A 16,604-nucleotide genomic window follows, 5' to 3' on the forward strand; every position below is an offset into this window, starting at 1 on the left:
CCAAACCCAAGCCATGAGGGGACACACATTCCCCTTCTGTGCCTCAGTTCCGCCCCACCCCCCTCTTCAATTTCAGCGTTTTACTTAAATACTTTTATTTTTCATGCTCGGTTAGTTTGTTTTGGTTTTTTTTTTTTCCAAAACGTTTGTTTGTTGTTTTTATAGTCGCCATTAGGTTTTCCCGGGAATGCCGGCTCCAGATGCAGATGAGCAGGACTGGGATGGGGGACTGCAGGGATAGAGAGGGTAATGCTCCACCGGGATGGGAGAAGCCTGGTGCAGCCCCATCTGGGCCACAAACAAACACCTCCTGGGAGTGTTTGGGGCAGGGACACATGTCACCTGGTCCCCTTTCCCTTCATCCCTGAGGTGGTGAGGATAAAACATCCCCCATGCCACCCCTTGCCTTCCTCCCCGTGGTGATAAGGATGGAGCATCCCCCACCAAGCACCATCCCCCTGTCCTCTGGGCCCCTGTGTCCCCACCGACAGCAGAGACCTCAGGTCTGGGTTCCTTTGGTTGTACCCACAGGATGGAAGAGCAGGCTGAGAGGGCACCGGGGCTAAAGAGCGTCAGGACCCAGGTGGGGCTGGGCAGGGACTCCCACACTGTCACCACACCAGCACCCAGGATCCCCGACTTGTCACTGCGACCTCAGTTTGGGAGGTAAATCCAGGACCTCGTGGCTGTGCCCTCCCCTGTGTCACCTCCTTGTGCCGTCAGGCCCACCAGGGCTCATGCCAGCAAGGAGACACCAGTTAAAAACCAACAGAAAAAGACAAAAAAAACCACCCATAAAATGACCAAAACAAGATGAAACGGAGAGGACTCAACAAACTCCATCCCCTGCAGTGACACCGGTGGCACCAGGACAGCAGCAGGAGCGGCCCCTCCCCAGGGCAGGAGGTAGCGGGTGGCGGGGACGGTGGCCGAGCCCCGGGGGGCTCAGGGGGGATCTGGGTGGTCAGTGGGTGCCGAGGGAGATAGTGAGCACGTCCTCCTCCTGGATGGGCTCCAGCTCGGCGCTCTGCACCGCCTGCGTGATGAGCGTCAGCTCCTGGCACAGCGTCTCGAAGCGATAGCTCACACGGATGTCGGGAACGTTGGTCCGGCGGATGTCGTTCCCCTCCGGACCCTCCTTCAGGTAGTTGGGACCCAGCCAGTAGCTCTTCACCTGTGGGAATTGGGAGAGGGTCCCGTGGCTGCCTGGCACTCCCAAGTGCTACCAGTGCCCACGGAGGGGGAATGGGGAAATGTGGGCATTGGGGATGGGAATGGGGGAATGGAGGTGAACGGGAATTGGGGAGGGGGTTGGGCAAATGGGGAAATTTGGAATAGGAATAGGGAAATGGGGGCAAATGGGAATTAGGAATGGGCAAACTGCAGAATTTGGAACGAAGGAATGGGCCTCACCTTGTGGGAGAAGCCGCTCATAAGGACGCTGTTCCGGGCCAGCTCACACATGTCACAGGAGCTGAGCTTCCACACCTGGGTGGCGATGCTGTATTCCTCCATCAGCGGCTCCTGGGGACAGACACCCCTCAGCTCCAGCCACAGACACCCCTCAGGCACCCATCCTCACCTCTTCCCATCCCCTCCACACCGTCAGCACCCTCCAGAGTCCACTGGTGCTGCCAGTGGCCCCATCTCACCATCAGCCACACTGCACCAATCCCACCCCACTGCCAACCTCATCCCATCATCCAGCCCATGCCCACCCCACAACCCCTCTTAGGGGGGGTTCACTGCCTGTGCCACCCCCAGATGCTCACCTTGGTGAAGTGGAACTGGAGGGGATCATCAGTGGAGAGGGAGACCATGAGCCCCCGTGAGAGGTACTCGGGCAGGGGGTTGCGGTGGTAGCTCAGGAAGAGGCTGTTGTTGCTGAGCGGGGACATGGCAATGCCAATCTGTGCCAGGTAGTACAGGTACTGCAGCACAGGGGCCTGTGGGGCACAGCAGGGTGAGGGGGGGTCCCACCACACCCCCAGCCCCCCCCAGGCACTCCCTCCCCGCTGACCTTGCGCAGCAACAACCCGTGGGAGATGTTCTCTGAGACCATGAACCCTGACACCAGGTGGTGGATGGGACCAGCCTCACCACAGTGCGGGCGCAGGACAAAGGTGTGGAAGCCTCTCTTCCTGCAAAGGGTATTTGACTGTCACCATCACCCTCTGACCTCCCCAGAACCTCCTGAGGGGCACAGGTTCTGGGCCAGGGCTGTCCTTACCGCCGGAGGTGGTTGAGCACTGTCATGTTGGCATACATGTAGTACAGGTAGTAGGAATAGGGTGGGTTGTCCTCCTCCACCCAGTTGCCTGGCAAAGGGCTATCCAGGTTGAAGATGTGATGCTCTGGTTTGGATTCATCATCCACACTGTCAAAGCCATCCACCTGCAGGAGAGAGAGCCCCAGGGTGGGATGTCACTTCTCACTCCTGCTGGGTTTGGGTGGGGTGTCCCAGGAGCAGGATGCAGCACTCACATGCTCCAGGAAGAGGTGCAGCTCTGGGTGCTGGGCAGGGTGGATCGTGGCCTCGTAGAGCGGTAGGAAGATATTCTCCAGCATCTCCTGGAAGTTGGCCAACTGCTTCTTTGTCCGGTAGATGTCACTGCAGGGAAGGGACCCCACTCAGAGCCAGCTTTCCCTCTCCCCACCCCACCCCAGCCAGCAGTGGGGTGGCCTGGGTCTCCCCAACCCAACGGAGGGTTCCTGTGCCCGCTTTACTCACAAGAGGCGGGGCACTTGCACGAGCCAGCGGACGTTGTTGGAGTGGACACGGTGGCTGACAGCCCAGCGGGCCAGCTTGTCCCACTCATCCCGGGAGCGGCCGTAGATCGAGAGACGCAGCTCTGCATTCTGGTACTTGCTCTCCTCCAGATCTGCCATCACCTCCTGACGGGAAGGGACAAGTGACAACTGTCAGCGCTTGGCCACCGATAAGGGGACCTGGGTTGCACTGCCACCACCAGAAGGAGAGGTGGCCCACCTTGATGATGTGGGCAAAGTACTTCCCCGAGACGCGGTTGTCTGTCTTGATGAAGATCTCCCGCAGGATGGACTCCCCGATGGGGTTGTACTTGGCGTTGAACTTGTCGAAGCGGTGGAAGGTGTTGCGATCCTGAACGTGGGACAGGTGTGACCGGAGACCCCTCATCACCTACCCTGCCCCCATCCACAGCCCTCAGCAACCCCCCCATGCCCTGGGGAAACCCTCTGGGGAAGATCCCACACCCCAACCAAACATGGGCTGGGGGCTCCGCTCATCCCCAGGGTTTGGGAGCCTCCCATACCGCATGGACATCCAGTGTGTCCACGCTCAGGTCGTAGGCTGTGAGGTTCATCGTCTCAAACACCTCCTTGAGAGTCTGCTCCTTCCCCTTCTCTACGTGGACAATTTCATCCAGGTGCTTCTTCATTGCCCGCTTGATGAAGCGCAGGAGATGTTTCTGGTTCATGCAGGACGAGGCATGGATATGGGTGTCCACCTGCACCAGTGAGGTGATGCTTACCCTCCAAGAGCTCCCCAGTCAAGCCAGGAACCCCCCAGGACTAGCTCAGGAAGCGCAGGTACCTTGCGGATGTTGTAGAAGTCACGGTGAGGCACCTTCTTCTGGGCTGCCAACTCCTTCATCTCGTTGAGCAGCACATGCATCTGGAATTTGTTGCTCAGGTACTGCAGCCGGCGGTAGCAGAAGGATTTGCTGCCCAAAACAGGGAAGAGGAGCTCAGTTTGGGGGCAAGGAAGAACATCTGGCCCCAAAAGGCTGGTGCTCTCACAGATGTGGGAACAAGGACTCTTGGACACAGGTGAGGCTGGATGTGGGAGCTGCACCAGCACTGTGTGCTGGAGTCACTGCCATGTCCTTGGGGCCATCCCCAGGGTTCTGTCACACCCCCATCATGGGTTACCCCCCCCAGGGTAGGACCCTCCCGTGGGACCCTTCCCCTTACATGGGCCCATTGATGATCAAAGCCATGAGGAAATTCATGTCGGCGATAAACTCCTGAAGGTCGGGGTATGGCAAGTCCAGCTCCGTGCTCCTAGGGGGGACACATGTGGAGGTCATACAGGCCCCCCAAAAAACTCATCACCCTAATGAGTATGACCTTCCCCCTCTCAAAACTTACTTGTCAGTGATGTCCTGTTTGGTGTAGACGTGCACAACACCATCGACCATCTTCAGCCCAAAGCCCAGGTCTGCCGGCATGTTCTGGGGGTCCCACATCTCATAGGGGTGCTGCTCGGCAAATGGAGGGTGCACAGGGGCATCTGCAGCCAGGAGACACCAAACATCACCCCAAAAACTCCTCCAGCACCCCAGCCAAGCAGTGAGACAAACCCCACACTGCGCTCACCAGCAGCCACGGGGGTCTCGGGCACCTCCTCGTAGCCGTGGGTCTCCAGGGGCTTCTCGGAGAGCTCCTGCAGGTACCGGGCCGTGGTCTTGCAGAAGCTCTGCAGAGACAGCCCCATGTACTTCTCCCGCACAAACAGTGCCTTCACCACGCTCTTGGCTGCATCCAGCAGGTCGGTGAAAGGCACCTGCAGAGGGGACAACAAGCAAAAAAACACCCCCCATGCTGGGGTTGGCGGCCTGGAGATCTTTGCCTGGGTTCCAGAAGGGTCAGGGGGAGGCTCACCCCACATTTCTCCTCCCCAGAGATGGTCACCCGCTGGAATTCTCTCTCCAACAGTGCCTCCCGCTCCTTGGGGACGTGATCCACCAGGCTGTCATTCTGCTCCTTGAAGAGCCTGCGAGGACAGACGTGGACAGTGGGACAATGTCAGGTCTGCCCTGTTCCCATGTACCCCAAGAGCAGCATGAGCCCCACCTGGGGCTGGCAGGATGGTGACGTTGTCCCCGGGGATGCCACCACAAGGTTGTGGCAGCTGTGCCACCCGTGTCCTCTTGGGTGGTGGCATCGTCCCCCTTCCCAAAACACATCCCCCAGCCCTGATGAGCACAATGAAAAGTGAGGGGGAGGAGAGGGGGCACAAAGAACAAAAAAAAACTCATGACAGAGACAACTCCCAAGCGGAGACAGGAGGGAGGGGGACACACAGCATCAGACCCCCCCATCCAGGAAAAGACAGGGCCAGGACAGGGATCCTGTGCCAGCAGCAGAGCTGGGACCCCCAGCTCACTCCAACCCCCCTCCCCAGGTGCATTGACTCTTTCAGTGTCAGTAAGAGTGGCTGGGAGGGACCTCTTGGCTCCATGCTTGGGTGTGCTGGGTCAGAGCGGGGCCAGGTGGGTCCCCGATCCCCCCCGTGGCCCCGGCCGGTGACACCGAGCCGGACACTCACTGTAAGTCCGCAGCACTGTCAATTTTCAGGAAGTCCTGTTTGGCTCTGAGCAAAATGTCGGGCTCAAGTCTGGGGACAAGGAGGCGGCGGTGGAGGGGAGGGGGGGGGACAGCCGGGGAGACGAGGGGGAGAGAAATGGGGGGGGCCGGGGAGAGAAAACACCCCGTTAATGCCGAAACAACAGAAACCAGACAGAAACCAGCCAAAAACTCACTGCAAAGGGGACATCAAGTGCGACACCCACGGGAGAGGGGACACAGAGCTGGCACAGAGACAGCCTCTTGGGGCAGGGAGGTGGCCTGGCCCCATGCAGGGCTCCCTTCCAGCGATTTGGGGGGATACAGGGAACCCCCCAGGCTTACTTGACGTCCTGGCTGATCTGGCGCTCCAGGCGCTGCCGCCGCTCCTCCAACTGCTCGATGGGGCTCTCCTCTGGGAATTCATACGGAGCCGTCCGCATCTCGTTCTCAGCCAGCGAGCGGCAAAACAGCTCCTGCCCAGAGCAGCCCTGCCGTGAGCTGGGTGCAGCCTCAGCCCTGCCAGGAGCTGCGCCCAGAGCAGCCCTGCCATGAGCTGTGCCTAGCCCTAAGCCCCTGGGCCGGGAGACAAAAGCTCACTGGGATTCCCACAGAGATGAAAAAGTGGGAAGGGAGGAGGGCTTGGGGAGGACAGGAGTGGGAAGGATGGAGGGGAGACCCTCCCCCCACTCCCCCAGCATACATTCACCCCCCCAGACCTGGCAAACTTGGTGCCCCAGACCCACCTCTGCGATCTCCTTGTATTTGCCATCCATGGAAGTGCGCAGGTCCACTGGGAAATGCTTCAGGCAATGGGGGGTCCCAGGTAGGGACCAGGCTGACTGCAGGGGTCGGGCCCCTGGCCCCCCCCGCAGCTCTGCAGGGAGTGGGACAATATCAGCTGGCGGTGTCTGAACCCTCACTCAGGCAGGAAGGGGTTAATTAGCCCCTCCACAGCTCCCCCTCCCCAACATGGAATTGGGATGCTCTTCCCAATGGGGGTGATGGGGAAACTGAAGCAGTTCAAGGGCAAGAGGGACCCCCCCCTCAGTCCCCCTGAGGCACTGGGAGGGCTGCTGGCTCCAGTGGGGGGCTGTAAGGAGCCACCAGTGAATGAGGGGCTCAGGGCTGGGCTGCAGGACCCCACGGCATGGGAGGCACAACTCTCCTCCTGGCACTGCTGCCTCCCTGTCCCCCAGCCCATCCTCTCCATCACGGGGGGGCACATCCTCACACTGGGAGGGAGGGGAGGCAACATCATCTCCCCTCCAAACACAGCCCACTGCCCCACACCCCCAGAGCACCCCCTGCTCCCATCAGCACTGGACCACTGGGCTGGGGGATGCCCAGTGCCACCCCCACCACCCCCCAATGCCAACACCCTCCTCTGCAACCCCAAACCCACCACAGACGTGCCTGGGGGGGGGGTCGCACCAGAAACCAGGTCCTACTGGTTGAACTGGGTGCACCAGTAAGAGCCCCTCCACCCAGCACAGCCTGGGGGAAAGATCCAGGTCTCCTGAACCCCGAACAGAAGCATCCACCCCGTTTGCTCCCTGCGTCACCCCAATGGGAATGGGGGGTGGGGCTGGGCTGGTGTCACCCAGGGCAGGGATAGCACCGGTGTCATCAGGATGTGCTGGTGGTGCCTCGCCTGGCCCTGTGCCCCCGGGACACATCCTGTGCCACCCACATGTGTGACAGGTGGCAGCCCTGGTGGCCCTCTGACACCACCCCCAACAAGGGTGCCAGACAGATGACAACCCCCAAGACACCCTGTGCCACCCACCCAGGGCACATGTGAGTCACCAGGGTCAGGAGCAGCTCCAGTGACGCCCCTAGACCCCCCCAGAAGTACCAGCCAGGTGACAACCCCGAAGTGCCACCTCGCCCCGGCATGTCACCACCATCACCCTGTGTCACCGCCACCATTTGCCATCCACCCGGAACACACGTGGGCCACTCACGTGTGGGAACAGCCCCAGTGACACCCCGAGACCCTCTCTCACCAGTGCCAGCCAGGTGCCAGTCACAAAGTGCCACCTTGCCCGCCCGTGCCACCCGAGATCGCCCCCACGGAGCCCCCCGGCCCCTCCACACCGGCCCCGCTCCCCGTGCGCATCCCCCAGGGCTCCCCCTCCTTCCTCCTCCTCCTCCGCTCTCACTGCGCCACCGAGGCGCTGACGGGAGGGGACACACAGGACCCCCGCTGCCACCGCTCCCGGTGCCGGGACACGGCTCAGGGCTCCCCCCCTACCAAAAACCCTCTAAGCAGCAACGCTGCATCCCCTCCCAAAACAAAACAAAACAAAAAAAAAACAAAAACAAAAAAAAAAAAAAAAACCCTGATCCCCCCTCTCGCAGCATCGCGCCCCCCCGAGCTGGGCGTGACCTGGGTGTCCCCGGGGCTGTCGGAGGGTGGGGGGTACTCGGGGGGGGAGGTCTCACCTGCGGGGCTGGGGGTCTGCAGGCTACCCCGCTTCTTGAAGGGACACTTGGCCGGGGGGACAGAGGACATGGCGGCTCCGGGGGGGGGTCGGGGAGGGGCGGAGGGGTTGGTGATGATGGTGATGGTGGTGATGATGGTGACGAAGATGATGGGGGCGGGGGGTGGTGGGGGGCTACCGGGGGACTCTTACGGCGGCGGGGCCGCAGCGGCCGCTCCCTCCCCTGGTTGATGATTGATGCAGGAACCCGGGAATGGACCAAAGTCCCCGGCGGGGCCCAGCCGGAAACCGGGACGAGGAAGAGGATGGGGCGGGCGGAGGATGTGGCGAGGAGGAGGAGGAGGAAGGAGGTGGCTGCGGCGCTGGAGGGGGGGGGGGGCAAGACCCGGGATGGAGCTGTGAGCTAAGGGGGTGCGGGGCTGGGACACCTCCGGGACAGCCGTGACACCCCCGGAGGAGCGCCCTGTACCCGTGGGGGTCAGCCGTGCCCCCCCGGGATGGAGGTGTACCCCCCTGCCCCGCTCAGCCGTGACAATCACCCCCAGGCAGCTGTGGGAGCACCCGTGACCCCCCCCCAGACAGTCGGGGACCCCCCGAGACACTAAGCGCCTCCTCGGGGACAGTCACCCCCCAAAAACAGGGATCGTGCCCCCACAAGAGCTGGGATTGGACCCTCCTCCCCAAAGTGACAGCGATGCTTCACTTTGTATTCACAAAATAGAGTCACGCCCCCCCCCGCCCGAGGTGGACATTATGGCCCCCCCAATTGCCACTGCCCACCCCCGAACGGGCACTGCTCCCCAAAAACACAGGGTGTCGATCTTCCCAGTCCAGAGACTGGCTCCGTCCCAGTGGGAATCCGTGTGCCCCCGCAACGGGCACCGTCACCCCCAGGATGGGCATCCCCTTCCCCAGGGGTGGCGCAGCATCCCCAACACAGACCGTCACCCCCCCCCTCCCCCCCCCGTTTAACGCTGTACCCCCAAAGGCACCGAGTACCTCCGAGATCAGCGAATACCCCCAAAAATGGGGCATCACCTCCTCCACGGTGATGATCCTCCCCAGAGATGCTGCCGCACCCCAAAAGAAGGACTCGCACTCTGCCACCAGCACTCCCCCGGCTCAGACCTCGCTGGAGGGCTGCCCTGACTCCCCTAGGAATGTCCCCATGAAGCTCCTGCCCCTCCAGGTCCCCCAGCTCATCCCCCAGCCAAACTGGGGCCAACCCCAGAAGCAGAGCCCGGCTGCGGGGGTGCCACCTTTGCCCTTGCCTCTGTCTCCGCGTGTCCCTACCTGGGCCGGGGCTCCCGGTGCCGGGGTGGCTCTGGGTGGCTGTCGGGCAGTGTCCCCTCCGAGCGCCCCGAGTGTCCCCTAATCTGCCACTGGCGCGGGGAGTATTTTTAGCCGCTGTTAGAGCGGAGGGAATGTCACCCCCCCTCTGTGCCCCCCACCCCTTGTCGAGGGGGTGCGAAGGGACAGCGAAGCCACACCACCCACCAGGGCCACCGCTGTGCCAGGCTGGGAGGGCACAACAGCCGCGTGGGACAGCGGGGACCCCCAGCCTGAGTCATGTCTCCTGCCCAGCACTGTCCGCACACCGCGGGGAGGGTGATGGCCTCTGGCATTTTAATTGGACCCCCCTCATTAGCGCCGAGTTCATTAGAGGCTCAGAAAGGGCTTTGTGTCCGCGGGGACAGTGGGAACAGAGTGTCCCCAAGCCACGGCGCTGGGAGGGAACATGCGCCCGGTGGGACTTGGGGACACCGGTGCGGCGATATGGAACCCCCGGTGACCCTGTGAAGCGCAGGGATTTGGGGCACCTTAAACCCAAACATCGGGCACCTGCAGGACTCTTGGGAGTCCCAAAAGCGCACCCCGGGGCGGGGGGCTCCCCCTGCGGTGCCCACCTGAAACCAGCCTCGTAAGGAGGAAGGGGGAGGCACCCACCCGTCCTCCAGGGTCTGGGGGAGGCTGCTGGACTGGGGGATGGGCTGGAAGGGGGTGCTGAGCCCGGCAAGAAGAGGAGGAGGAGGAGGAAGGCTGAGCCACGATCCCATTAAAGAGCTTAGGCAGCGGGAGGGCGGCGCCCAGCGGGGCAGGATTAGGGGGCCTCGTTACCCACCCCCAGGGGTAATTAGCTCCTTTTTCCCTGCAGGAGGAATCCCCCAGTGCCACCGTCCCCCGCCATCACCCCCCTGCCACTACCCTGTCCCCCTCTCACCACCCAGTCCCCTGCCACCACTCCGGAGCACCCGGGGGCAGGGGACACACACAACCAGCGGCTGAGCCCATCCTCAGTGGTCCCCCAAAAGTAGGATCATAGCCCACAGACAGGAGGGAGCCCCAGAATGATCCCCACTTCCCAAGTCACCTCAGGGGACCAGTCCCCAGGGGCAGTGGGTGTCACGCTGATGCCCCGCCTTATGTAAAGCCCCCTGCCCACCTCCCTGAGATGCTCCGTCTTTTTTTTCCTCCCTGAGCCCTAATCTTTGCCATCTTGGGCTAATTGGATTTCCTGGGTCACATGGCAAGATAAAAAGTCCCCAAATCCCACGGTCAAAAAAAATCAGGTTATCCATGGGGAATTAAGGGAGAGAGCGGGGGGCAGCCAGCAGCGAGGACCCACCAAAGAGTGCTGCCGGCTTGGAGCACCCCAACATCAGACTGCGGGGTGCCTGCCTCGTCTTTTTTGGAATTTCTGGTTCATCCCCTTGTGCCCACCTCATCCTCGAGGTGTGCCTGTTACCTCCTTGAAGAGCTGGAAAAGCCTGGGGACCTAGAGGAGATTGTGGAGTTACTGGAGGAGGAGAAAGAAGCCATGGGGAGCGGGGCCAGTGCTGAGGACAAAGAGATGGCCAAGAGGTCCAAGGAGCTGGAGAAGAAGCTCCAGGAGGATGCGGATAAGGAGGCCAAGACAGTCAAGTTGCTGCTGCTTGGTAAGGCTGGAGGGAATGTCCCCTGGAGATGTGCCTGCTCCCACCCCATTGAGGCTGAGGGGGTGTGGGGATGGGGACAGGGAACCCATGACCCCCTGGGCCCCTCCTGCCCTGTCCCTGGTACCCCTTGGACAAGCTGCCATCAGCCTGGAGAGGTTGTCCTGCCACCAGGACATTCCCAGGGTTAGCCCTGGGAAGGGCGGGAGGTGACATCAGCTCTTGGGGATGGCATGCGTGAAAGGGGTAGAGGAAAGGGACCAAGTAGGGGTCCATACCATAGTAGGGGGATAGGGACCAAGACATTGGGTCCCACTGAGGATCCATCACATCTCGTGGGGGTGGGGGGAGGGTCAGCGAGAGAGCTTGGGGTTCTCCTGCCACCAGCACTCTGAAATCTGCAGGAACCATCTCTTTGGGGGTCCCTCCACACCCCACGGGGCAAGGGGGTGACCCTGTGGGGCAGGAGGGTGATTCCATGGGGCAGGGGCCAGCAGTGGGGCCTTATCCAGGTGGGGGGGGGGGGGCTGGGGTCAAGGCGATTAACACCCTAATTCTAAGCAGCTTCCTGTGCTGCCCTAAGCAGCTTATGGCCCCAAAGGCATCACTGGGCACTGCCCACAGTGGGTGGGAGGTGTGGGACCTGGGACACCTGCACCCAGGAGGTTCCCATCACCTTGGGGGTCCCTGAGCTGTGGTCTCACACAGGGTGCAAGGGGTGACAGGAGTGTGGGGACAATGGTGGTGGTGGGAAGAGGCCAGGCTGGGGTGTACCTAGGCAGGGGATGCGTGAGGGATAGTGCCTTTGGTCCCCATGGGGTGCTGTGGTCCCCACTGTAGCATTAGGGCATGATGGGCACTAAGGTGTCCCTCCCACCCTTTTCCAGGGGCTGGAGAGTCAGGGAAGAGCACCATCGTGAAGCAGATGAAGTGAGTATGGCCTAAGCCAGACTGGGGAGGGGAAGGCCACCAGGATGAGCCACCAGCTCTTGGACATGGGGTAGCTGGACCCCCAGTCACCCCCCCATGTCACCTGGTGGCACAAAGGTGTGGGGTGGTGGTTCCCACTCCAGAGGGGATGGCTTGGGGCTGAGGCCACTGTGCCTGCCAGGATCATCCACCAAGACGGTTACACGGAGGAAGAGTGCATGGAGTTCAAGTCCATCATCTATGGGAACATCCTCCAGTCCATCCTGGCCATCATCCGTGCCATGTCTACGCTGGGCATCGACTATGCCGAGTCCTCCTGCGCGGTCAGTCAGGGTGGTGTCCCTGTTCCCCCAAACCCCATGACGTGGGGCCAGGGCAGCCCCTGGAGCCAGGATCCACAGCTGTCCCATGTTGTCTCCCCAGTCCAGAGGGCACTTTGCAGGGGACAGGGCCAGGGGAGGGTTGGTGACGAAGGTCCCTCTCACAGGATGAAGGCCGGCTGCTCTTCAACCTGGCTGACTCCATCGAGGAGGGCACGATGCCCCCCGAGCTGGTCACCTGCATCAAGAAGCTGTGGAAGGATGGGGGGGTTCAGGCGTGCTTTGACCGCGCCGCCGAGTATCAGCTCAACGACTCAGCCGCGTAGTGAGTGGGGACATGGGGGGCATGACAGGGACTTGCCTGGGGACCCCCGGCAGCTCGTGGCCAGTTCTAACCCAGCCTGGCAAAATCCAAATCCTCCCTGCTCCTGGGAATACCCTGAACCTGCCATTCTTCATCCCCCCGCTGTCATCCTCCATCCCACCAGTACCATTCCCCAATCCCACCAGTGCCACGCCCCATCCCACTGCTGCTGTCCTCCATTCCATCAGTGCTGTCCTACATCCTCCATCCCTCCAGTGTCATCCTTCATCCAGCTGGTGCCATTCTGTATCCCAAAAGTGCCATCCTCCATCCTGCTGGTGTCATCGTCCATCCCATCGGTGCCATCCCCATTCCAAAAGTGCTGCTGACCTGCAGCCCCACCACCCTTGATGTCCCTCAGCTCACCCAGGGATGTCACTGCCCTGGACTCCCAGTGTTTGGCAGAGCTCAGCCCCAAATCTGAAGGAAGGGGGAGACATGGGCAGCCCCTTGGCAGCAGGTCACGTCCCTTCCTGTCCCCCCCAGTTACCTGAACCAGCTGGACAGGATCACGGCCCCCAACTACCTCCCCAATGAGCAGGATGTGTTGCGATCCAGAGTGAAGACCACAGGGATCATCGAGACCAAGTTCTCTGTCAAAGACCTGAATTTCAGGTGTGTGGGAACCTCCCCCACCTCCATGACCACTCCTCCATGATTCCCCCCCGCCCTCATGGTGGGGAGGGATTTTGGGATGACCCTGACACTCGAGAGACCACCAATGCCCTCCCATAACAGTGATTCCTGCCCCCCCAAGGATGTGGCACTGGGACTGTCACATGGGGGGTGTCAGGAGCAGGTATGTGTGTCCCTCATCCTTGTCCCCTCCACAGGATGTTCGATGTGGGAGGGCAGCGCTCAGAGAGGAAGAAGTGGATCCACTGCTTTGAGGGGGTGACCTGCATCATCTTCTGCGGGGCCCTGAGCGCCTATGACATGGTGCTGGTGGAGGACGACGAAGTGGTGGGTTGGGGTCCTGGAGGCACTGGGAGCCAAGGAGAGGAAAAGGGAGCTCTGAGGAGGGAGGAACACTCTGCACTGTCAGATGCTCTGGGTGATCTAGGAAAGGTGTGGGAGGTCCGGGATGCAGATGGCTCCCACCCAGTTGCAGCTGGTAAAGGTGTTTGCACTTCCTCTGGGTCATGAATCCATGGGTCTGCCTACAAGGAAACACCCAAATGCTCCTGAGAGCCACTGGAGAATGGCCACACAGCCAGTCAACTGGAACTCACCCGAAGAGAAGGGCAAGAAGAGCCAGAAACCCGCTGGGATGAAGGAAAATCTGGTCCTGGGGCACCTCATGCCTCGCTGTGCCCTCTGAGGTGAGCAGAGTGGGTAAGGAGGGGCAGCTCCCACCCTCCCAGTGTGGGGGCACAAGGACATGGTCCAAAGTGTGTCCAAGGAGGGATGCACCAGCAGAGCCCTGGGAAAGCAGCTCGGAGGGCACAGATCCAGAGAGGAGGAACACGGAAGCTCCACAATGGGTTTTTCTTTGAAGAAATGAGATAAGGGGTGAAGACAAGAAGAGCAGGAGCAGGTTCTTCCCTGGCATCTCCTCCAGATCCCATGGCTGCTCCTTGGGATCCAAATACCTTCTCCTAAAGCTGGATCAGGGTTGGGATCTGCCATCCCTGGGTGCTCCCGTGGCCAAGCAAGAGCTCACAGCCTTTTCTCAGCCGTGTGCAGGAGAGCATCCCTCCCGTGGGAGCCCTTGGGTGAGGTTGAAATGCTCACCCAGCACAGGACAGGGCAGGATTTGGGCAGAGCCAGTGTTCTGCATACAGAAAAGCTGCTGTGGTGGGAAGCTGGATGAGGGAAAACCATCCCTGGAGAACTCACCTGCTGCCCACAAAGATGGAGGATCCCCCTTATATCAAGAAAAAAAACCCCACTGGACTTGGCTCTACCTAGATGGATCCTCATCCCTTCAGGATGACCCATCAGCAAACTAAGAACTCAACATCTGCTCTAAAACTGGACTTTTTCCTTTTCCCAGCTCCTTCCTGAAGCTGTGGATAACAGCCAGAAGCCATGGTCCAACACAAGCATCCCCCTGGTGACTGGAATGGTGCTCACTGAGCACCCTCCTTGCAGGCTGTGAGGTTCCCATGGATAATTTTCCCAGTAAAATCACCACAATCCTCTTCTGACAATCCCAGGAGATCCATACCCTGGAACCACTCCCTACGATGAGCATCACTTGGATTTATCTGTGATTTTGGGTGGGCAGGAAGGACTGGGCAGGCAGCAGGACCAGCTGCTGCTGCAGCAAACAGGAAAAAGCTCATTTCTTGGGAATGGGGGCTTGGGGGTGGGCTGCAGTGGCCCAAAGGGGGGGCAATCCGTGACCATCTACTTCCCTGCAGAACCGGATGCATGAATCCCTGCACCTATTCAACAGTATATGCAACCACAAGTTCTTTGCTGCCACCTCTATCATCCTCTTCCTCAACAAGAAGGACCTTTTTGAGGAAAAGATCAAGAAAGTCCATCTCAGCATCTGCTTCCCAGAGTACGACGGTGAGTCCAGACCCTCCCCAGCCTTACCCCTCCTCCTCAAGACCCCCCAAACCAGGGGCTGGGCAGTTCTGTGGTCCCAGCAAAGACGCAGCAACTCACTTTTGGGATGTGTTGTGATAGGGCAGGGGAAGGGGAGATGGGGATGATGAGAACTGGCTCTATTGCAAAAAAAGGCTGGGAAGGGGATGAGGATGAGCTGAACCAGCTCCATCCTGCTCTGTGGGGTGGTGAATCAAATCCTGGGAGGCTGGAGCTGAGGAGAGCACAGATGTGGCCTCAGGAAGGCATCTGGAAGAATAGAAATAGGGTAAAAAGGAGTTTTGTGCTACACATGGTCAGCACTCCACCCTTTTCCTCTTCCTCTGACACCCGCCCCCATGGGAGCAGCTCGGCAGCATTCCCTCCCTCCACAGGTCCAAACACGTTTGAGGATGCAGGGAATTACATCAAGACCCAGTTCCTGGACCTCAACATGAGGAAGGACGTGAAGGAGATCTACAGCCACATGACCTGTGCCACAGACACGCAGAACGTCAAGTTCGTCTTCGACGCCGTCACAGACGTGATCATCAAAGAGAACCTCAAGGACTGCGGCCTCTTCTGAGCACCAGCAGGTATGGGAGAGAGGCTGGAGCCAGAAAATAGGGAAAGGAGAGGGGAGGAGGGTGGTCAGAGCTGGTTCCATCCCAAAAAGGGCTGGGAAAGGGAAGGGGGATGAAGAGGAGGATGATCAGTATTGGCTCCATCCCAAAAAGGGCTGGGAAAGGGGAGGAGGATAAAGATGATGATAGCTGGATCCTTCTGGAAAAAGGGCTGGGGAAGGGGACTGGGATGAGAATGATCAGAGTTGGCTCCATTCCAGAAAAGACTGGGGAAGGAGAGGGAAGTGAGGAAGAGCAGAGCCAGTTCCATCCCAGAAAAAGGGCTGGGGAAGGGGTAAGGATGATCAGAGCCTTTCTCCATGCCAGAAAAAGCTCAGGAAGGGGAGAAGGAAGAGCAGAGTTGGCTCCATCCCAAAGAAAGGGTTGGGGAAGGGGAGGGATATGTAAATGATGAAACCTGGATAGCTCCCATAAAGGGCTGGGAAAGGAGGAAGGGATGAGAAAGAGCAGAGCTGGCTCCATCCCCAAAAAAGGGCTGGGGAAGAAGGAAAAGGAGGGGGATGATCAGAACCAGCTCCATCCCCAAAATACTGGGCTGGGGTAGGGGGTAAGAACAATCAGAACCAGCATTGTCCCAAAAAAAAAAAAAAAAAAAAAAAAAAAAAAAAAGAGCTGGGAATGAGGTTGAGGATGAACAGAGCTGGCTCCATCCCCAGAAAAGGGCTGGGAGGGGGGATAAGGATGATCAGAGCTTGGCTCCATCCTGCTTTGTGGGGTGGTGGGATGTAGGTCCCCCTGGTTTTGCCATCAAGTCATGGAAATCCTAGGAGTAGGGGAGGGGAGGATGGACTGGGAGCAGTGGGGAGGGGGAAGTCCAGGGTCCCATTAGCCCAGGGAGGTGATCACATCCCTCTGCTGAGCTCCCATGGGATTCAGTCCCATCCCACAGGGGGGTGGGCTCAGACTGATAATTCCTACCCTTGCACGTGGAGTGATGAAAAGAGATTCCCAAATCCTCCACCTGAGCTAAAGAGAATAATTTTATTTCTCTCCTGTTGCAATTCCACCTGCCCAGCCTCAGCGGATGGGAATATCACAAGGCACACTCTGCTGCTCCCGGCCTTTTAGCTCATCCTAAAACTTTAATTAGGGTTTATCAC

The 16,604-nt window shown here is 59.9% G+C and overlaps 2 protein-coding genes across 3 annotated transcripts; one reads left to right on the top strand and one right to left on the bottom strand.

Annotated features, from left to right (window-relative positions):
• Nucleotides 1–954: 954 nt before the first annotated feature.
• On the bottom strand, nt 955–6,119 carry AMPD2 (adenosine monophosphate deaminase 2). The gene is made up of 17 exons (XM_062509704.1): nt 6,075–6,119; nt 5,674–5,804; nt 5,312–5,380; nt 4,645–4,756; nt 4,360–4,546; nt 4,132–4,273; nt 3,955–4,044; nt 3,575–3,704; nt 3,294–3,488; nt 2,990–3,121; nt 2,732–2,895; nt 2,485–2,611; nt 2,231–2,394; nt 2,021–2,141; nt 1,773–1,946; nt 1,414–1,524; nt 955–1,174 (listed from the first exon to the last, which is right to left on the bottom strand). Exons 1-17 carry the CDS (start codon nt 6,102–6,104, stop codon nt 965–967), a joined length of 2,289 nt encoding a protein of 762 aa, XP_062365688.1. The 5' UTR covers nt 6,105–6,119; the 3' UTR covers nt 955–964.
• A 4,474-nt stretch (nt 6,120–10,593) lies between these two features.
• Nucleotides 10,594–15,446, top strand: GNAT2 (G protein subunit alpha transducin 2). Of its 2 annotated transcripts, none has more exons than XM_062509695.1 (8): nt 10,594–10,711; nt 11,596–11,638; nt 11,820–11,961; nt 12,126–12,283; nt 12,809–12,937; nt 13,156–13,285; nt 14,689–14,842; nt 15,256–15,446. In XM_062509695.1, exons 1-8 carry the CDS (start codon nt 10,594–10,596, stop codon nt 15,444–15,446), a joined length of 1,065 nt encoding a protein of 354 aa, XP_062365679.1. The 2 variants fall into 2 exon arrangements, with proteins under 2 accessions (XP_062365679.1, XP_062365680.1); XM_062509696.1 differs by having other exon boundaries at nt 11,820–11,948; nt 12,113–12,283.
• Nucleotides 15,447–16,604: the final 1,158 nt, after the last annotated feature.

The sequence above is a fragment of the Cinclus cinclus genome, chromosome 27 (assembly GCF_963662255.1).
Source record: "Cinclus cinclus chromosome 27, bCinCin1.1, whole genome shotgun sequence".
Taxonomy (NCBI): domain Eukaryota; kingdom Metazoa; phylum Chordata; class Aves; order Passeriformes; family Cinclidae; genus Cinclus; species Cinclus cinclus.